Below are 22,015 nucleotides of genomic sequence, written 5' to 3'. Positions count from 1 at the left end.
TGTGCTGAGGCAAAAGCAGGGACAGGGTCTAGTGTGGAGGATCTGGGAGATAAGGCCTTATCCTCTCTACTCCGTGAGGCAGGCAGTTAGTGATGCTGCCCCTGCCGCATCACAGCCTGGGTCTGTGCAGCCCGGGAGTCACTCTTCCCTTGTGAGCGTGGTTCCCAGCCTCCCCCTTCACCACACCTTCTCCACCTCACCCTCTCACAGGCACCTTCCCCCTCCTCCAGGGAGCCTCTCACCATCCAGCCCACACGGAGCTTTCCCTTTCTGGCCTCCCAACCCTGCCCCAAATCCCAGCTCTTCAGTGAGCACTGCTTACTGTCCCATAGCCTTGACCAGCCTAGTCTCTTCATTCATTCATTCATTCATTCATTCATCTAACTGACTTGCTATGTGTCAGGCCCCTGCTCCCAGAAGTCTTGTGGTCTGGAGGGAGGGGGGACATGCGTCTTTCCTAAGGGGTCAGAAAGGCCTAGAGAAATGGCACTGAAGGAAGGTGGGGGATTGTGTCCCAAGCAGAGAAAGGGCCAGGGGAGAAAGCCTTGGGGTGGGGGAGATAGGCCAGCTGGGGCCACTGCAGTGAGTCCAGACAGTGGAATCTATCTACCTCCTTCTACAACAGCAGCTGCAGGGCCCTCCCGGCCTGGGATGTTCCCAGGGCAGCCTGTGTGGCACAGGCTCTGGGAATGTTGAGGGGAGAGGGTGCAGGATGAGAGGGCAAGGCCAGACCCTGTGGAAAAACTCCTCCAGAGAAGTCCAGCCTCGCATCCTCCTGCCCCGTGTGTCCGGAAGCTCTGATGCCGGCAGCTTGGGTTCCCACTGGCACGTTAGGTCCTTATGAGGCGCTACAGGAAGAATGCCCCAGGCTGATCAGAGCTCTGGCAGGTGGTGGGTGTCAGGCCCAAGCTGGGGGTCTGGACATTACGGTTGCTACCAGGACCGACACGGGAGGTTCGGTGTTCCCTAATGTGGCCCAGGACTCACACCATTCCAGGTTTTGTTTTAAGCACTACACAGCTACTCCTCAAGCAGCAGCTGTGATCATTATTCCTATTTTACAGATGGACAAACTGAGGCTCAGATAGGCTACATCACTTGCCCCTGCCACAGACGTAGAAGGCATTGGTGTCAGGATTCGAACTGAGGCAGCTGGCCTCGGCATCCTTCTCCTCACTCCCACATCATGCTGCTGCTCCTGCAGGGGTTAATGAAATCTGGGCCAGACAGAAGGAACTAGAGTGAAGGCCCTCAGCACATAGCCAGGGAGGGGTGATCAGAGCTCAGGATAGCATCGCATGGCCCGTCAGCACAGGATCCAAACCTGTGGCTCCAGGGGCTGGGCAGTGCGCCCGTGTCCCGGGCCGCTGGTCCTCACGGTGACCCCATGAAGCAGGGACTGGCATTCTCGTGTTACAGGTAAGAAACTGAGGCTCCAAGCAAAGAGCTCCCTCGGGGTCACCCCACAAATCCCAGGTGGCTGCCGCCAGTGCTTGTTCAGGATGCCACAGAACATATCGCCTCCCACCAAGGCAGAGACGATGAACAGACGCAGCTCACTGGCTCTTAACCTCCAGCGCATGAGTCCCATGGACCCTCTCCACCCCTGCGAGGGGGAGGGTGCTTGCTGACTCCTGGTGCTCATGGGAGACCCTCCTCCAACTTCACTGTCACACCTGCAGTGGCAGGGAGGGAGGGAGAAGGAAAGGGGATGACATTTCTGCCTCCTGCCTTCAGACACAGTTCCCAGCCTTGGGAGGCTGGGAGGGAGCCTCCCTCCAGTTCGGGTATCCAGTGGGTTTACTGGGGTGCTGCGAGGTTCCTCCTCTCACCGCTCCACGGTTCTCAGCCTCCTGTACTGCACATGCACCCGGGCAGTTAAACACGACCAGCCTGCCTGAGCCCCGTGCATCCGTGGAGCCTGGTAACTTGTCAAGATGGAATTGGGGGTGCCCTCAAAACCTGGAGACCAGTCTGTGTCACGGCCCCTGGGGGCCTGGTCCTCACTGGATGCCTGTTTTCTCCTCCTGTTGGCATTTTCTAGGCAGGTGAAGCCTTAAAGGCCTACGTCCTGAATCCTATGATGCGCGGGGTCCTGGCTGGGCCGTAGAGAACCGGACAACACACATCCCTGCTTGGCAGGGCCCCGGACACTGTGGTTCTCCAACTAGAGTGTACGCATCAAAGGTACTTGGGGCCATTGGTCCAAATGCAGATCTGGCCCCCTGCCCCAGACATTCCCAGTGGTGGGTGAGGGGCCTGGAATTTCTATTTGGAACAGGGGCTGCTAGGACATTGCTGGGGGGAGCACCGAGCGAGGAGACTTTAGTCAGACCCGATGTGGCACACCCTGTAGGCATGCGGGGTTCCGGGGACCTGCGTTCACCAGCAGCTGCAGGGGACGTTTCTTGGCCTCAGGCTTGCTCTGGGGCGGGGGAGCTAGTTCAGCCTCAAAGCAGGGGACCTGGAAATATGGGGGTCTCCTGTCCACAGAGCAACCTCCACTGATGGGGCATGAAATGTGTAGATACGTAACCTAGCTTCCAAACCTTCCACGGGGAGCAGTTCTGAGACTCTTCTGCGTGGTTGCCTCCATGGAAGCCAGCTCGTCACCTCACCCTTTGTTGGTTTCCTTCCTTCCTTCCTTGTCTTCCACTCCCCCCTCCCTCGCTGTACTTCCTTGGACCACCTCTCACTTGAACGCCTGGCACACGATCTTGTCACATGGCGCTAATTCTGGCTGTTCAACTGGCATTCGTGTGGCCCTGGGCAAGTTGCTTAATTAACCTCCCTAGCTTCTGCTTCCTCACCGGTCCAAAAGGGATACCACAGAGCCTGTCTGAGAAGGTCGGCACAGGTTAAAATACTCATGGAGAGCACTGAGCCTCGGGCCTGGTCCAGAGCGGAACCCAAGAAGTGCCACATGCCTTTCCCATGACAACAGCTTCCTACAAACTGAAACAGCCAATTCACTTCCCGGAACCCAGAAATAAGCTCGTTCATGTCTTTCAGCAGCAGGAATGCAGCTGTGAACCATTGGGGGAGGGCAGAGCACTGAGCACGTATCCAATGCAGAGGACAGGCAGGTGGTGGGTGACCAGCCCCGAGTCTCAGCTCAGCAGGCAGTTTCATCTCAGTTCCTTCATCTGTAAAATGGGCATCATAATTCCTGTTTCCAGGCAGTGACGATATGAGATTTGGAAGTAATGAAGACGGGGCTTCTGGACAGGCTCACTCTGGAACCTGGAAGCCTTTTACGTGTGATGGCTGGCCGTGTGCTAGGCCCAAAGGGAGAAGCAAAGGGCTCTTGGACCGAGAGATGAGGGCAGAAGCAGAGAAAAAGGCGTGGAACAACAGGTGAGGAGTGGGGGCTGGCACGGAGCCCTCCGTGCCTTTCTCCCCTTTTCCATTTCCTTACTGCTGCCCAACATCCTTGCAGCCGGGAGTCCCTCCCCACTCTTGCTGACCATACCCCTCCCCCCCCCCCCCCCAGGCCAGCCTTCCTCGGCAGGATCCCAGATTCACAAAAAGCCCTGTCCCTCCACGATGGGCTCTCAGCAGCTGGCTGGGAGGGGACAGGTCTCAAGGGGTTTCCGTTCACACTGGGGGTAGGGATGAGTGACTCATTGCAGCTGGGACTCCAAGGACACTCACTACTTCTGCCTTTGAAATGAGGTGGAATTTCTGATGGTGGAATTTCAGGCAGTGGGTAGAAACCTCCCTAGTCATCTCTAGTGCATATACATCAAGGACACTCCAAAGATGGGGGTCATATGAATCCCAGAAGAAGTCACAAAAAGGAGGAGAGTCAGGAAATGAAAGAGATAAACACTCATTGTCTCCAAGGTAGACCAAAGAACCCCCGTTAGGCACCTGCTGTGTACAAGAGGAGGATGGCGATTGTATCCCACAAGGAGCGGGTGGCCCTTTAAGGAAGCTGGTGCATACAGGAGCCCGAAATTACCAAGCCTGAAATAAGTCTTACATAAATGCCAATTTCTTATGGGGCTTTTTTGCATGTCTCTTTTTTAAAATGTGTGATATATAGTGGGTTCGCTTTTGCAGAACGCAGCCTCTACTTAAACTCTACCTTAATTAAAGCTCGTTATGGATTAAAGACGTGGCGCAATTATACCTTAGATGTGAATACATTTGGCAAAGGGCGGGGAGCTGGACAAGGAACAATTGCTCATTACGCTTCATTCTGGTACCACTGTACCAGGCTGGGGGCGGTGGGCTGGGCCCCGGAGGGGGGCGCTGGGGGCTGAGGAGGATGTTGGTCTGAGCTGAACAGAAGTCCACACCCCCTTCTCTTGCCACCAGCTGCCCCCTCACCTGGCTGTCTCAGGACCTGGCAAGGGGACGTCAGATATGGGAGGCGCTAGAAATCTGCCGGTCAGAACCATTCTCTGCCCAGAGAGAGAACCCAAGGGCCAGAGGTGATGGGGCTGCGCCAGGGCATGAAGCTGGAGAAGGGATAGCGGGAGGGGGCTGCCGGGAAGTGGGCTGGCGAATACGGAGTGTGTGCAGGGGCCATTCCAGGCCATGTCTTCCCCAGCATCCCTGCTGGGTAGGTCCTCTGCTGTCCTCCTGGTGCCCTCCCCATCCCAGTCCCCACTGAGGACCTACCAGGAGCACGAGGATGATGGGGCCTTGGTAGATATAGTCCACCAGGTCACCAGGCTCCTTGCCAAACCAGCACCTGCAAAGACGGGGTGGCTGTGAGTGGCCTGCTGAGCGGTAGTCTGGGCACCACAGTAGACCTGTGCCCAGGGTTCTCCGGCTTGACCCTTCCTGAGACCCAGTCTCTAGGGCTGTGCCTTCCCCAAAACCATGGGACCTTCTTGGCTCACCCCCGGGCTGCCTTTTACCTTCCATGGAGGGCCTGGTCTCCCCAGCTGGAGACCTGGGTCTCCTCCTCCTCCTCCCTCCCCTCCTCATTCCAGACTGCTGGGCCCAGGGCGGGCCATGCAGGAGGCTCGTGAGTGATGGGACAGCCAGTCCCCGCCTCGCTGGCCCAGGGCCCAACCACCCTGTACCACCTGTTTCTGCATCGCCTGGAACCTGCCACCCCACGTGCCAGGTACTCGGCTGCACAAAGCAACAGATGTAGAGGCGGGAGCCTCCGGGCCTGAACTCTGGCCTTTCTCTGAGCTGAGCCTCATTCACCCAGTGAGAGGAGCCCACTGCTCCCAGGGGCTTGGTTATTCTCTGGGGATGCCGGCGGGTGGAGAAGCTCGAGTCCAGGGGAAGGGTGGGCCCGGGACACAGTCTGGCTCTGTCAACAACTCCTGCTGCACCTCAGGAAGGTCCACGTGGACTTTGGGCAATTCTGGCTGTGTCCTCGGAAACCTTAGAGGTCACCCAGTGCACACGGCCTTAAACAGGAATCTGCCCCTGGTACCTGCCAGCACTGAGGTTTCTGATCTTTGCTTCAACACCCCCTTGGACGGGAACCTCACTACTTTACAAGGCGGCCTTCTTACTCTTGGGTAGTTTTTATCATCAGGAGCTCTTTCCGATGTTGAGCTCTCGGAGCCCACCCAACTCTGCCCCTTGCTCCCAAATCCCATGCTTTCTCTCGCCTCGGAGACCCCTTGGAGATTTTTCTCCAGAGACTGACATTCCCCTGTCCCCTCTATTTTCAGCTGGAGGTACCCAACTTCCCAGCCACTTCTTGGCTGACACGTGGCCAGAACTGCCATCATCTGGGTGTGGCTTCTATTATCAGCATCTCTGGTGCAGGGAGGGTCCCAAGATGGGACAATGTACCCTTGGCAGAGACTGGGAGGCCTGAATAAAACAAGCATCCACTGCCCTGGTCCAGGGGTCTGTGAAAAAGGCTCAGTGACACAGCCTTGGATGTGCTCTAGGCTGAAAGCCTCCTGTATATACCCTTGGCCAGACCTGCCACTCCGAGGGGGAGGCCTTACCAAAGGGGGTCAAGCGTTAGGGCACTTAAAGGAGCTATGACTCCTAACTCAGATCAACAAAGTTGACTTGACATCTACCACATGAGTACCCCTGGGTGCCAGGGATTTTTTTTTTTTTTTCAATTTTTAAGACAATGGGAAAATAAATCTGTCCTGGAAGGACTTCATTTCCTGCCCCATGGCTTGGCTGGAGCCCTTGGCTGACCTTTTCTAACACCCCGTGGACCCCTGTGACAGGTCAGTCCTACTTACTGTTCATTTTCATAGTAGAGTTTGCCAATGGCCCAGGCGATGATGATGGGGCAGGGGATGCCTGAAAGAAGGACACACACAGGCTACAGCGGACAGACAGACGGACAAGGACCCTCCTGTAGAACACAGGGTGAGGGGACCACAAGGGGCCTGGAACCAATCGCCAAGCGCATGGCCATCCATGGTCCCAGGAGGGGTCTGCCCTAGACCCTGAGCGCACCCTTCCCCCTCTCAGCATCCCCCTGCTAAACAGGTCAGACAGATGAGGGGATGGCACAGTTTTCTGAGATTGTTGGATAGAGAAGTGATGCTGGCTGGCTTCTCTTTCCCGGCGAGAGACAAAGGTCCTTGGATTGGCCTTTCCAGGCAGAGAGACGAGGGCTACTTGTAAAATGTTCTTTTGGAGGGACAATTTGCTCCTTCCTCACCAGCAATGGAAGGGAGTGTGCATCCTCAGACTGTCCTGGGGACAGCAGGCAGGGCTGTGGACCTGTCCTTGGACCCAAGATGAAGGGAGGTGACCTTGTCAGCAGTGCCCCCTCCCCACCAGGCCCTGCGGCCTCCCCGGGAACCTCACACCATCCGATGAAGAGGAAGAGCCACTTGCGCAGGCGCTCGGTGGAGTAGGTCATGACAATGGCCGTGTGCAGGTAGCAGCCCTCCACGAACATCCAGAAGAAGTTGGTCACCACGAAGTAGTTGAAGATGGTGGTAATGCAGCGGCACCAGACCTGCACGGGGCAGGCGGCGGTCAGGGGCCGCCTGGGGCCGGGGCCCAAGTGCGCCACGGGCGCCCGTCTGAGTTGTCTAGTGGACATGGTGTTAAATACCCTCGAATCTCGCTCTGGGAAGCTTCAGCCGCCGCCATTTCTCTTTCATGGTTTTGGAACCAGTTAAGGCGCCGGTCTGCCCTGGTTCCTTCTTCGGCGTCTCCCTAGCACTTTCTAATCTCCCTTTTTAACAGAGAAAGAGGAAGCCCTGGCTCTGAGCTTTCTGCAGGCAGGGGCTGGAACTGAACAACACTGTGGTGTTTTCGTGGTCATTTTTCTGAGAGTCACCTTCAATCCACAGCAAGTCAGACTGGTGTCCACTCAGTATGAAATTGCATGTAGGAAAAAAGGAGGGGGGTCAATGAAAAGAAAGTTGTTATGTAAATAACAGAACAGGGTTCATGAAGGGGAGCTGTAGCTATGGAGGGGTTCTGTAGAATCTCCCGTTTGGGAAGATTCTGGGCTTAGTATGATCACTGCTGGCTACGGAGGGAGACTTCACCAACGCTGGGCGAGTCGACACATCCCTCTGAGCCTCAGTGGGACATGGAGAAAATAATAATGCCATCTTACAGGGCAGTTGAAGAAGATGAGAGTGGCTAAGGCAGGCACCAAGAAATGAAGGTTACGTTGCCATCTGCCTTCCCGGCAGAGGGAAGGGGATTGGTCCTTGTCCCGTTGAGCAGGGCTACTTTCCTGATACCCTGCAGACTGAAGGTGGGCATGCAGACAGACAGAAAGGCTGTCTGGGCCACAGCAAGCCATGGCCAGGCCTCAGGCCTCCAGGCCAGACCTCTACTCAGCAGAACCTCCCTGGCCACCTTTCCCCAGTCTTTGTCCCCCAGGCATACTCAGAGCTGAGGCTGAGATAAGGGAATGGTGGTCAGAGGAGCCCAAGTTCTCTGCCCCCACCTCCCCGTGGACAGCGCATCCCCTCTCTGGCTGGCTCTGACAGCTGTCAGACGGGCCTGTGCTGCTCTGGTCTCTGCCTCTGCAGCTTTCTCCCATGGTCCCAGCCCTGATCTTGGGCCCCATGTGGTTGTCTGTCTCCTCTTCTCAAAAAGTCCTGCCGAGGGGGAAAGCTAAAGATCCCCTCCTCCCAGCCTTGCTTTTTCTCCAAGTTAAGCGACAGTTTATGAGCTCAAACATCGGGCTGCAGCATACCCAAAATGGGGTTTAACTCAGTTAGCACTGAGGCAGGGCTTAATGTGGGGCCAAGTTAAGGGTCAAGCCAGGCCGCATGTCGGCACAGGCCCGCTGTCCAAAGAAAATGTATTGAGAAGTCTCTGATGGTGTGCCACAGAACTCTGTGCTTGGCCTCATTAGTCTCAGTGGCCTGGACATACATAGTACAGTGGCAGTTGACGCAAATCCAGGGGTGCATAGCAAACACATGGGGTGGCCTGGTCAAGATCCTGCTGGCTCAGATGTAGAGGCACCAGTAAAGACTCACATAACCTGGGGCGCCTGGATGGCTCAGTCGGTTAAGCGGCCGACTTCGGCTCAGGTCATGATCTCACGGTCCGTGAGTTCGAGCCCCGCTCGGTCGGGCTCTGGGCTGACAGCTCAGAGCCTGGAGCCTGCTTAGGATTCTGTGTCTCCCTCTCTCTCTGCCCCTCCCCGGTTCTCTCTCTCTCAAAAATAAATAAACATTAAAAAAAAAAAAAGACTCATATAACCTCCCTGAGCCTCAGTTTCCATGTCTGTGTCATGGGGAAAATAATCCCTACAGGCGTCTCATTGGAATTAAGCGACATAAAGCTCAACAGAGCCGACTTCCAGCCTCTTCTTCTCTAAGGGATCTTTGGGAGGTCCTGAATTCAGAAGATGGGGAGTGGGACAGGATCAGCCAGTCTTGTGTGAGTTTAGTGCTGCTTCCAAGAGCCGGGCCTGGCAGTGCCTCCCTGCCCCCACCCCTACCCAGCCCTGACTGGCCCCAGCTCTGGAGGGATAACGACTGGGGCAGAGGTGAGCTCAGGCCAGGCCTACACCTGAGGACTGGGCCCGAGAGGGTGCCGCCAGAGACCGGACCCCGCCCCGCCCCCCCCCCCCCCCCCAGCCCCAAGCCTCAGCCCAGTGACCTCGTTGCTCTCATGCACTTCGTGGTCGATGAGCTGCAGCAGGAACCACATGATATTTCGCAGGATAAAGGTGGTGATGAGATTCCAGTGAATCACGTTCCGCAGACAGCGGATACTCCTGTGGGAGGCCCAGGTCAGGGGTCAGCCGGGGACGGGGAGTCGGCAGAGATGGGCTCTGCCCGGGGTCAGGGACCAGCGGGAATGGCGCCTCCCAAGGCCAGGTAGAGACTCCACCGGGGGTGAAGGCAGGTCTGCACCAGGAGCCACATTCCCGCCTGTGGCGGCCATGGCTGGGTCGCTCAGTTCCCCTTTTGCATCCTGCAGGCCTGCCACAGGTTGGTGGCCTGGCACCTCCCCCGCACTCCTGTCCACTGGCTTCAGGGCCCTCAGAGTGGAGGCGAGAATGTCTGGGAGGGGTGAAGGGGGTGCTGTGGGGGGAGGGGCAGGGAGAAGCGGCCGTGGGTAGGGATGGACTCACCGCAGAGCCAGGAAAAGCAGGAAAGCGGCCACCAGGGCTGCCACAGAGACGCAGTGGCCCAGGTAGTTGACGACGAGGGCGACGTGGTAGTGTATGTCGTACTTCCTTTGCTGGACAGACAGACACGTACACAGGCAGACGGAGGCACGGGGCGCATGAAGGTTTGGCTGGGCACTCTAGCTATGGCCACCCTGCGTGTCCTGACCTTGGAGGCAGAAGTGGCTTCAAGTGTCATCATCACACCTGGCTCCCAGGGCTCACGCCTGTTGGCCATGAGGCTTTTGGTATAAACGGCTGTACTCAGGCCTCCCGACATGCAATCTGGGGGCAGGCTTGGACACAAGGCATTCTGAGATATGCCCTGGGTGTGGCTCCCTAGATTTCACGGTCTCTTTAACTCTGGACTCGGAGTTGCCGCACCTGTGTTTCACCTCAGCTCAGACCCTTGCTGGCTGAGTGACAGTGAGTTGATTTCTATCTCTGGGCCTCGGTTTTGACATCTGTACAGTGGGCCAAAATGCCCTCCTGCCCCAGAAGCAACAAGCCCTGGGAAGTCTGGGGGAAGCCTTGGGATCAGTCTGTCCCGGATGTAGCAGGGAGGGGGTGCAACGTCTGTAGAGAAGTTAAGAACAATATCAAAACCAAATAGAAGCCAGTCTCCTTGTACTGATCCCCATGTGCCGGCAATTGTAAACAGAAACAGTGGTACAATACTCCTTCCTGCCAGGGCAGGCTGTCCCCCACCCTGTGCCCACTGTGGTCTGCCGCTGCTCAGAGGGGCCGTGAGGTGGGGAGGGGAGGACAGAGGTCTGGCAGGAACCTCCTTCTTTCCTTTATGACCTGTCCCACTAGCCATTCCTGTGGCCCCACCGCAGACCCCCTTTGGCTCGCATTTTGTAGAATCACTTTCTCAGGGTAGATAAATGTTTTTCCTCGGAACTTGGAACTTCTTTGGGGGGGCAAGTTCCAGCCTCACTGGGGGCTGTAATGGGTGAAGGAAGAGGGAGATGAAGGGGGCACGTATCATTTTGGGTCAGGAGGGAGGCGTAGCTTCAAAGGAGAGGAGGCTGGCACCGGAAGCGGCAGGGGGTCTGGTTCCTGAGCAAGGGGGCTGGTGAGGTCTGAGCAGGACCCAGCTTCTCATGGGGCTCACCCTTCTGGGGACTGTGCTTATCTCCCTGCGGAGTCACAGAATCAGAATGCCAGATGGGTTGGGGCGCCTGGGAGGCTCAGCTGGCTAAGCATCCGACTTCGGCTCAGGTCACGATCTCGCGGTTGGTGAGTTCGAGCCCCGCATGGGCTGTGCGCTGACAGCTCAGAGCCTGGAGCCTGTTTCAGATTCTGTGTCTCCCTCTCTCTCTGCCCCTCCCCTGTTCTCTCTCTCTCAAAAATAAATAAACATTAAAAAAAAATTTTTTTTTTAAAGAATGACAGATGGGGAGACTGAAGCCCAGGGGAGGAAGGAAGTCACACAGCCTATTAGATGTTGGGACACTGATCACACCGTCATTCCTTTCTTGTGTCACGTGCCATCTTGGTTGTGTCTTCTGCTAGCTGGAGCTCTCCCAAAGGTGGGGGTCCCTGTCCCCCTTCTCTACTATAGTGTCACTGAGCAGGGGACAGGACATGGGGGCAGGAGAAGCAAGTGCAAAAAGGTGTGGTTGGATTGCACAAGGACCGATTCTGTCACTCTTGGGATCCTCTGTGCTCAACCTGAGTCCTGATGCTTATACAAGGACCAGGGTTGGGGCTGGTGGGAGCCACTCACCTTGTCATCCAAAATGGGCTCGCACTGTGAGTAGTTGATCCGTGAAGCCCACGTCCCATTCTCCAAGCACTCTCTGTAGGCGTTCCCTACAAAAGATGCCGACCACCAAGGGGCAAGTCCCTCCTCTCCTCAAGAACACTCCCTGGCTCCCTGGGGCCCACAGGACGAGGGCCATACTTCTCAGCCTCTCTAAGCCAGGAAACACAACGCCCGTCTAAAAGTTCACGTGAAAGTCATTTATGTGAAGGTTGTGCAAAAGGCTGCCCACACGTGGCAGCTAAAAGGCATGATAAAACCCGTTTCTGACACAATCTGTGACTAGCATTGTGTATACTTTCTTCAATTGTATTCGAAACGGAACCTGACTGTGAGCCCTGGGTTGTGGCTGAAGATTCGCTGCTTTCAGCACACCACATAATTTCCATTCTTCTCTCGTTTTATACTTATGAGATCTGTCCACCAGTACCAGCACTTCTGTTTTCGTAACTCTGGGGGGCCTGGGTGGCTCAGTCTGGCACGTGTCTGACTCTTGATTTTGGCTCAGGATTATGGTCTCATGGTTTGTGAGATCGAGCTCCACACTGGGTTCTGTGCTGACACTGTGGAGCCTGCTTGGAAGTCTGTCTCTCTCTCCCCCTTTCCCCCGCTGTGCTCTCTTCTCTCTCTAAAATGAATGAGTGAATGAATGAATGAATAACAGCTACCATTCACATAGGCGTTTACCACAGACCAGAACCTCTTTTAACCGCTTTGGGTATTGTCCATTCAGTCCTCCCAGCAACCCCATGAGTAATATAAACCCATTTTACAGAGGAGGAAACTGAGGCACAAAGAGATTAACCTACTTGTCAAGGATATAAAAATGAGAAGAGGTAGAGCCAGGCTTCAAATCCAGAAGGTCTAGCTTCGGGTTGCCTGTTCTTAACCCCTAGGCTGCTGAGCAGGGGTACACGGGAATGAGGCACGTTTGGGGAAACAGGACTGTGTTGCCAGACTTGAGCTGCCACTGCCTGGGAGAGCACCCCCCATGTGAGATCTCCCAGTGTCTGACAACCGGCCTCCCTGTTAAAACTGGAACGTGATACGTGAAAAGACATTTCAGAGCACCGATGTCTGAGATATAGGAGTGCAGGTTTCGTCAGCGGGGAATGTAGGAAGGCCAGAGAATGCTTAGACTTACTTTCCTTGAAATCCTAACTTGACCGTCAGTCCTAGCTCTTAAGCCACCTCCTCCAGGGAGCCCACCCTCAACTACCACCCAGAAGGAACCCTCCCACCTGAGAACGCCAAAGCCCTTTGCCAGCCTCTGCTTTGCAGCATTAGAGTGTATCTGACCTCCCCCACTTCGTTAGGAATCCTGAACGATCCATTGTTTGGGAGTGACATGTACTAGGGTTTTCTGCTCTCTGGCAAATGGGCAGTTGTTTGTAGATTTTTCTTTTGGGTTGATGTTAGATATATGACATAAAGCTAATTAAAATAAATAGGTCACAGAGCACAGAGTCACAGAGTTGGAGGGGGAAACTTGGGTTGTTTTTGGAAGCAGTGAGTTCTGAAATAATTAAGGTACTTAAAAAAAACCCACTTCCGTTGAGCTGACAGTTAAAAGCAATGGAATTATTGAGGGAGCACTTGCTAAGGAGCAGAAACAATGGGGGAGATTCTACTAGCTTAATTGTTTTTTAATTTGGTGCTCAGAGCTCCCGGAGTTTTCAAATTCAGGGTCGTTACGGATACCGGCCTGTTCCTGCCTCCCGGGCCTGTCAGCTAGAGGCTGCCTTGGGCAGGGCTCTGGCCCTGGTGGGAGTCAAGGCGGTTCTGACCCCAACGTGAGGACACCAGCTCTTCGCCCCTCACCCGGGCACGCACATCCACTCTTGGCACCCTTGGGTTTTCTCATTCCTCATTCCTTGTTTTGCTACAGAAAGGTTGTGTGTTAAGAGAATTTGATGCACAGGGTTAGTGATGTTACTGAACTAAAGGACAGAGTGTGGAGTGAGTCAAAAGGACCCACGTAGAGGTATCCCGGGAGGACAGATCCTTTTGTAAGATGAACAATCCCTTTAGAGTCCCTCTCAACAGGCCTGGTTTAAAGCGCAGAACATTTATCTTCCGGGGATGTGTTCATAGATGTTATCCAGCTTTCCTGAAGTTCAGTGCTAAGCCCCTTCTTCCAGGAAGTCCTCTTTGATTGCTCCCATATCACAGATTTCTCTCCCCTAAGCCTCCCCCCGCCCCCCGCCCCGCACCCGCCCCCCACCTCACCCCAGAGTCCTCATAGCCTGAGCCTCACGCTTCATCCCTGGCTCATTACCTGGCCCGAGTTGTTCAGGTGTCTGAGTCTGGTCTTGCTGATCAGTGTGGAGCTAACCAAAGATGGGAACTCAAGAATACTTTCCCGAGTATGATAGCGCTTGATGGCACTGACTACAGGGTGGGCTTGAGGGTGGGAGGGAGTCAGGATAGAGATGCTGCAAATCTGAGACCATTCTGGTCCCTCACGTCAATGTTCTCCCGGGGTACCAGGTTTTATGAATTCTGTCTCCTGGTTTTCTTTCTCTGGAACCCACCCCCCTTCCCGCCACCTCTCCACATGGCACTTATCACTTGCCCTTGCAGGTCTGGCACACAGCCGGATCTAGGCTGAGCCACCCCTTGAAACACACTCTTTGCTGCTCTCACCCGTGGCTCACTGACAAACGCCTACCCCAGCTCAAATGCCATCTCCTCCTGAAGGCTTCCCCAACACCCTAGGCATTTAAGGAGTCACTTCTTTTCCCTCTAAAAGCCTTCTCTAGGTCTTGCCATCTCTCGAAACATAGGCCATCACATTCTACTGTGCTTGAACCACAGCAGTGTATCTACTTTATGTCAAAATCCCGTACTCACCCCTCCACCCCGCCTCACACACACCCCCTGCATTGGTAGGTCCCGTTTCACAAAGCAAAATTTATCTTGACCACAGCTATAATACTTCTCTTCCTATTCTGTTCTACTGAGTTCTATTTATTTTATGTACAAATGCTGGTCATGACTCACTAAATTGACTTCATAATCCACTATTGTGCTATAACCCATAGTTTGAAAACCAAAAAGCTATTTTAGACGATTTGCCATAATTCACTACGGATTTCATCTTTTTGGACCTGATTCTTTTTTTTTTTTTTTCCCTTTGCTGCTGAAGTCAAGCTCCCTGGGGTAGGTAGGCAGAGACCATATGGGAGTCTCTGGACCCCCCCTTAGGAATCAGCCATCAAATACACCTTTTCAGCATCAAACAAACTCAGATGTGCCAAAACCTTGGAAAGCAGGGTCTGAGATGTGGGATGTGCTGGTGGAAAGGGGCTGCCCTCTTGGGGCCCAGTTGTGCCTGGAGATGAGGTTCTGGCTACAGACACCAGGTACCAGAGGACTGGAAGACAAATGTGCCCAGTTCTCCAGGGGAGCCGGCTAATGAGGACACTGTGCCCTCAAGCACAGCTTTGGACAGGAGAGACTAAAACAGGAGTCCCCTGCCCCCTACACCTGGGAATTATGGGAGGATGAGCACGGAAAGTCTGAGGGCAGGTGGCCAGACAAGAATCGCAGGGATGGATGAAGCGAGGTGGGTGCCTGTTACCACAGCAACACAAGCGCCCCTGCCAAAGATCAATGCTGATGGTGTGCGGCATGGCCTGCCAGGGGCATTAGGGTCTGGGTGATGCAAGCAAGATCCTCTCTTCCAGGGCTCTGTGGCCTGGGAATCCTGGTCCCTATTGCCAGCAGCGTGCCAGATCTCTTCCCGCAAAGTGGCCCTGGTCTGCCGAAAGCTCCCATTATAACAGCCTTTCCCTCTTTCAGATGCCGACCCCTTTTGGATAAGAGTTCCTCGTTCAGATGGTCACCTGCGTGGTTCAGAAGCCAGGCTGGGAGAAGATGAGGGCTTATATGCTAGCTGTGGTTTTGTCTCTGGCTGGTGGCTAAGTGACCTTAGCAAAGTCCCTTCCCTCTTGGCCTCGGTTTCTCCTCTCAGTAGAAGTAATGTACATCATCTAGAGGATGTTACTTATTGGCATGTCAGGTAGGTCAGGTATCTGTTGTGTGGACTTTTCAATTCACTAAATGCCAGTGGAGCCATTATGGCAACCCCAAACACCCCTATGTCACTTTCAAGTGCTCTGTAGACTGGCATTTCTATCTCTGATAGTCTAGCTGACAAGGCATGGGGGACAGGGACTACAGGGACCGTTTGGGGTGGGAGTTATGGGGGAGTAGGTGCCAGAGACAGGCTGGGCATGGGGAGTGAATGGGACTGTTGGAAGGGCCGCAACATGGTCATTGGATATCTGGAAAGAAAATGACAGGAAGTTAGGGCAAGAAGGTGCTGGCAGGGAGGTGGGAAGGGCCAGAAGTAATATTTACTGAAGGAATGGGGTCACTGTGCATGGCAGGACCTTTCAGCACTGCGGACAGCAGAATGACACCACTCTCCGCTCCCCACCAAGGCCTGTGTGAGACACTGGAAAGCTCCTGGGACACAGCCCTCCCACCCCGCATTCACCCTGCGTCCCTGGGCCCAGCCCAAGAAGATCACACTAATTCAGGCCCTGTCTCAAGGCCCGGCTTCAGCCCCAGCTCCTCTAGGTGCTTCCAAGGCTGCTCCGGCCCCTCAAGGGTTCCACTACTCACTTCTCCCAGGCCACTCTGGGTCAGGATTGCTCTTTCCCAGCTAGTGGGGCAAGGCCAAGGTTGCCCTCCCCTCCGGCCCTCTCTTAAGAGCTACATAGAATAGAGTGCACGGGATGGACCGAGATGGTGCTGTTGTCTATGTGACTCTGGATGAAGACAAGAGACTCACTTGGAGTGGGCCGAGAAGACCGCTGGCCACCTCGGGGGCCCAGGCTCTGGAAGCTGCACTTTGTAAATGCAAGACAGTCACACATGCAGCAGGCATCTCGGGTCTCATACACATGCCACAGGTGGGCCGAGCACGACTGCCAGAGCTGCGGACACCGTCAGGACAACCCCACGAGGGGTAGGAATGGCAGTCCAAAATCGCAAAGCTGCTGTCAGGCATCCTCCAGATTCTAGGCAAGAAAGCCTCGACCATTCCCAGGAAAGCACGCTGGAAACGGAGTCAGCAGGCACCCTCTTGGGAATTTAAGAGGGGGAGCCAGTTTCTCCCTCATTTGGTCTGGAGGGGCCCGAAGAGGGACAATGACACGTTGGGGGTCGCCGAGCAACTGTGTTCCAGAAGATGCGGCAACTTGTGCCTCTACGGCGGTGTCTTAGCTACTTCATGTCCAGATCCCCAGTGCGGGAGATGGCTGCAGGACATGCCCGACGTCCCATCCTCAGTCCCCTTACTGACCTTCCCTGGGAGTTGGGCTACTCCAGACGTGGCCATATCCTTCCCGTCTGGCTTGGGGCCTTGCTGGGAAACCGTGGCCCTTCACCTTGCTCACCTTTCTTATCTCTTAATCTCTACTGCCTGAATGAGGCAGTGATGCTGTGGGGCATGACAAACAGTTTTCTTGCCTCCAGTTAAGACACCCTTTCGGGAAGCGAGGCAAGGTCATGGCACCAGCGGTGAGTTCCCCCGAGCTTCCCAAACACAGGGCTTCTCCCTGAGTTAACACTCTTGCGTCGCTGAAATGCTGCTGCGGCTGACCAGGGCCGGCCTGCTCTGGGGCCTGGCTTCAGCGTGTCCTGTCTTGGTCTGATCGCAGCCCGCTGGTGGCGGGGGCTGCAGTGGTGACGCTCCTCTAAGCTCAACCAGCATGACCTGGGTTGCGACACTGGGAATCTGCCAGCGTCCACACGGTCATCAGGTTGGGAAGGGCCTCCCCAGGGCCATCTGCTCAGGATATGTGGGACAAGAGACAGGGAACTGCTATTCCATTTCTTCAGTGTCATGTGGACACTGCACCTGGGGCCCCAGCTGTCCGTCTGGACCTCCGAAAAACCCTCAGCTCCTTATTTCCAAAGGCCTTTTCACTAATGATGTCTTTCCCTCCTTGAGTACGCATGGCACGGTTAAGTGTCTAAACTTAGAGCAGACGGGGGGGGGGGGGGTGGAAACTGAGTCAGGGAGGCACAGAGCAGTTTAATGGAGACCACACTGGGCCCATGAAACAGGGAAGAGGTATGACTGGAAGGCAGCTCACAGTGTGAGGTCACTGCCCTCCCCAGGGTGGGTGCAAGTGGGAGGAGGTGCCTACCCCCTGCTCTCGCCTCTACTGTGCAAGGCTTCCTCCTTGTAGACTTCCCTAGCAACACTCAATGGGCTTGTCGCCATGACGCCAGTCTGTGGCCTGCAGGGGGAAATAGGGAAGAGAAGGCGAGCAGGGGACCCTTGAGGCAGAGGCAGAGGCTGCTGTGTGGCACAGAGGAACGTCAGGGTTTGGGGACCATGAGAGCTTGTCAAGCTCCCCCCCGCCTAATACAGAGACACGAAGCCTCAAAGAGGATAAAGTATAGCCCAAAGGGGAGACAAGCAGGCCGTGGCCTGGCCGGAATCAGAACAGGCCTTCAGGGGCGCCTGGAGGACTCAGTCGGTTAAGCGTCCGACTTCAGCTCAGGTCACGATCTCGCGGTTTGTGAGTTCGGGCCCTGCGCCGGGCTCTGTGCTGACAGTTCAGAGCCTGGAGCCTGCTTCAGATTCTGTGTCTCCCTCTCTCTCTGCCCCTCCCCTGCTCACCCTCTGTCTCTCTCAAAAATAAATAAACATTAAAAAAATTTTTTTAATAAAAAAATTAAAAAGAACAGGATTTCAACTTGAGTTTCTGTGAGGTAATGTGGAGTCAAGACATCTTTGTCTGGCAGAATCCTATGTCCTCCCTTTACCAACAATGGCATTTCTCTGGAGGGCCAAGGACCTGCCTCTCTCCAGAGGCCTTTGGGGATCAGGCCTCCAAGTGTAGGTGGATGCTCCCTCCCACAACACCATCCAGGGGCCACAGACTTGTGGTGGCTCTCGGAGATGACCGAGGCCACATCCCCCAGAACGAGGATAACCATCCTTGGCATGAACAGGACCCTCAAGGACATGATCCCAAGGATACAACTGCCCCTTGGTCTGGGCCCCATACGCCCCCTCTACTCCTCCTGCTGACAACACTCCAGCTGTCCTCAGGAACCCCAAACAGCATGATCTCCCCAGTTTTGACAGGGCCTCACAAGGTCAGCATGTTTTCTGTCCCTGTCACACAGATGACGACACTGAGACTTGGATGAGGGGGACCTCCCTGTCACTCAGTGAATCAGGGCATAGCCAGGATTTAGATCTGCCCTCCTGAATCTGGGCCTGGGTTCCTCCTGGTCTCCTTCACCCCAGCCTCCACCCCTGCAGGTGCTATGAAAGGAACTTCCCACCAGACTCTGGAGCGCCTGATTTCGGGTAGGTGGATTGCACTTGGGGCCTTTGGGAGGATGGTCCCTGGGAGTCAGTGGGGCTGGGGCTTTGCTGTGGGGTTCCAGACTCAGCAGGTGGTTGCTTAGCGCATAGAGGGGGGTTCTCAAAGTTCTCAACCACCCTGGATTTAGATTTCAAAGGTACATCCTGAAAATCAAGCAGTGTCCCACCAGAATATTCTGTTCCTGCACCATGGGGCTATGAACAAGCATCTGGGAGCACTACCACTAGCAGAATCGAGGCCCACACCCTGGTTTGGCATTCAAAGCCTCCATGACCCTGTTCCCTTCACCCACGTCTCCTCTCCATCTATTCCCACTCTCCCTTCCAGCTGGCACAACACTGGCCCAATTTTTCAAGGCCCCATCCAACAACACTTCCTCTGTGAAGTCTTCCCAGCTTGCTTTCCCTTCCTTTTGGAATCGACCTCCTCCCATGTGCTCCTACAATCTTGACTTCACTTAAGAGTAAATATCAAAAAGTTCTCTTCAAGAGTCTCTCTGGGGAATCCCTGGAAGGCAGGCTCAGGTCTTATGCACGTTTGAAAACCTTGTTTACAGTGAGAAGAGGCCAATACCCCCACGAAGCCAATGAGAGGTGAGCCTGGGCAGGAAAAGGGCCTGTAAGCAGCTGGAGAGGTCCTGGGGAGGAGGGAGAGGAGATCGGGAGTGGCTGTGCCTTTGGTCCTCTCTGAGATGAAGGGTCCTCAGGCAGGGAACACCTGAGATTCCCCCAGCACACTTCTTGGCCACCCGGGCCCCATGCATGCAGAGGTGGAAAAATGCCAGAGCAGATGCCAAGAGCTCTCACAGCCAGCAGATGCCGTTCAGGGCCCTGGCTTTCTGCGAGACCCTGGGCAAGTGTCTTTTGCTCTCTGGGCCAGTCGTTTCCCACCCTTAAGTAGCAGGGGAGGAGAGGCCTGGATGGGAACAGGCTCCTGGCCTCAGGGGTCAGGGTGTGAACAGATCTCCCTGGGGACTAAGAATGCAGACCTGAGTTTCTGGATTCTACTTCCTCAACCCAGAGGGGAGACTGTTTAGAGCCCTCCCTGAGGCTCATACCCTTGCCTCATGGGCCAATAGGTGCGACATCTCCACCATCAAGAAGCACTCCCACCTCCTCAAGGAAGCTTTCCAGGAATGCTCCAGTGCCCACCGCTCGAGCCCCCCTTTCCAATCCCTGACTGCTGGCTTGTGTGAGCCTGGCCTTGAGGCAGCCTGGGGTTCTCTGAGGGCCAGGCTCAGCACTGATCACCGCATGCCCTCAGGGCTGAAGAGGGGATTTCTACAGAAGCAGGCGGTCCCAACAGTTTATGTGTTTCCAACGCAAGCAGTGTTTCAGCATGTCTCTGGAGTGGGGTTCTGGGAAGTAGGGACGCACAGTCCTCTCCGTGGGGTTAGGTTAGGTGGCGTGTCTGTTTTCCCCTTGTCCTGGCAGATGCCTCAGTACACATGGGCCCAAAAGTTCCTAATAGGTTATGGAGGGAGTCTGAGGTCAAGGAGACTGAGGCTGAGCTGTGCTGGGTTTAGCAAGTCTGCAGGAGGAAAATGAAAATGAACCCCATCCAGGGGGCAGCAGGACTCTCCTTGGCAGCTACAAGGGCCACAGAAACAGGCAGGAGGAGGTATAGGACCATGGCAGATAAAATGAGGGATGGGAGGAGGGAGAGGCAGAGGATTGAGCAGGGGGTGGAGAGGGGGAGGGAGGGAAAGAGGGAGTAAGGGAGCTGGAAAGGGAGAGTGGAGGGTGGGAAGGAGGGAAAGAGAAGGAAGCAGGGATAGAAAACGAGAGAAACCGGGAAAGACAGAGACATACACATAGAAAGAAATAGAAAATATACCCACAGACAAAGACAGAGCCACACACAGGCAGGAACAGAAACAGAGACAGGGAGACATACAGACATGCACACACAGACATGGGCTCAGGCTCTGCACAGGATGGTGGGAGGTGGGAGGGAAAGGAGTATATTGCCTGATTCTGGCCAACCCACTGGGGCTAATCAATTTCCTTTCTCCTTACAGGCAGGGAGACTGAGGCCCCGGAAGGGTTTTAGAATTGCACCGGCTTATACTATGTACGGACATTATGGAATTTGGGTGGCCCAGGACTTGAACCTGCATGCTGTACGGGCTCCGGGAAACCTGTGGGGGGCCAGAGGCCACTTCCTGCCACAGAGCTGAAATGCCAGGTTCTCACCTTCCAGGCTTCCCCTGGAGTCAGAGCTTCTCCCCTAGTCAGAGCTGGAGTGTGGGACCTAGAGCCTCCCATATTCCCCCACCCCACCAGATGCACCTGCTCCAAGGGAATTATGGAGCTGGGGGTCCACAAAACAGAAACGGAGAAGGCCTCCCTGCGGCCACTGCAGAAAGCTTAAGCATCACAGGCGGGGTTGGTAGCAGGAGTGTGGCCTATCTGGTGGCCGGTCTTACTCAGAGAGAGTAAGGTTCCCTCACTGGGCCAGCTCTGCCCTGAGCTCTTGGCTGGGGGCCCCAGCCCACCCAGAGATTCCACAAGCTCCTTGATATTCTTTTACGCAATCCCTTCTCTGTTTAAACCGGCACAGTTGCTTTCTGAGAGGCAGCAGAGCCCGAGTTGGAATCCTTACTCTTTTATAAGCTGTGTGACTATCATCAAGTCAATTAACTTCTCTGTGTCTCCGTTTCCCCATGTGTAATATGAGGATAATATTACACCTCATCAAAGGGTCAATGTAAAGATTAACGAGTTAACAAAGGTGAAACGACAACACAGACACGTGGACCCTGGGACACGGAAGTGTGGGTGGTGGGCAGAACCCTGGAGGGAACTCAGACACACGGGTCCTTAACTTGGCTCTGCAGGGACAGCATGTGTGACCACGGACAAGTCCCATCCCTTCCTTTGGTCCTGCTGCAGCTGGAGATAGTCTCTGGGTGAAAATCATTAAGGCTCTGCATGGGCCTCCTGCATTGCCCCCTGCAGCAGTTAGCTAACCACACATCCAAGAACTCTCAATGCCTTGCTTCTAGTAGGAAGTGCTCTCCTGGGCTTTCCTCTTCCGGCCGACTGCATTCTGGATGGACACCTGCACTCAGATGTCTCTCCAGCACCTGAGGGACTATGTGTCTCCAACTATGCTCAGCATTTTCCCGGTGTCATCCCTGACTCCTCCCGCATCCCCGTCCCACCCCAGTCCTGTACGTGACAAGTGCCCAAAGTCTCCTGCCCCCATCCCCTCCTCTGCTCCCGCAGCCTCCATTAGACTTGGGCCAGCTGCAGTAGCTTCGTAACCCCTCCTCTTGTCTCTAGAGGCTCCGTGCCCCAAAGCTGAGCTCCTCTGCCCCAGGTTCCCTCCTGC

General features: G+C 55.0%; 1 protein-coding gene across 2 annotated transcripts in view; it reads right to left on the bottom strand.

Annotated features, from left to right (window-relative positions):
• The window catches only part of CRHR2 (corticotropin releasing hormone receptor 2), a 47,052-nt gene that overhangs the window by 5,693 nt on the left and 19,344 nt on the right, over positions 1–22,015 (bottom strand). For both annotated transcript variants that reach the window (XM_027075206.2, XM_027075207.2), the window contains 6 exons: positions 11,283–11,368; positions 9,515–9,624; positions 9,037–9,154; positions 6,763–6,916; positions 6,186–6,246; positions 4,630–4,702 (listed from right to left, as the gene is read on the bottom strand). In XM_027075206.2, the coding sequence (XP_026931007.1) occupies positions 4,630–4,702; positions 6,186–6,246; positions 6,763–6,916; positions 9,037–9,154; positions 9,515–9,624; positions 11,283–11,368 (602 nt within the window). The remainder of the gene's footprint in view (positions 1–4,629; positions 4,703–6,185; positions 6,247–6,762; positions 6,917–9,036; positions 9,155–9,514; positions 9,625–11,282; positions 11,369–22,015) is intronic.

This window comes from Acinonyx jubatus, chromosome A2 (assembly GCF_027475565.1).
Source record: "Acinonyx jubatus isolate Ajub_Pintada_27869175 chromosome A2, VMU_Ajub_asm_v1.0, whole genome shotgun sequence".
In the NCBI taxonomy this organism is placed as follows: domain Eukaryota; kingdom Metazoa; phylum Chordata; class Mammalia; order Carnivora; family Felidae; genus Acinonyx; species Acinonyx jubatus.
Note: the sequence above shows the minus strand (reverse complement) of the source record. Positions and strands in the feature narration are given on the sequence as shown.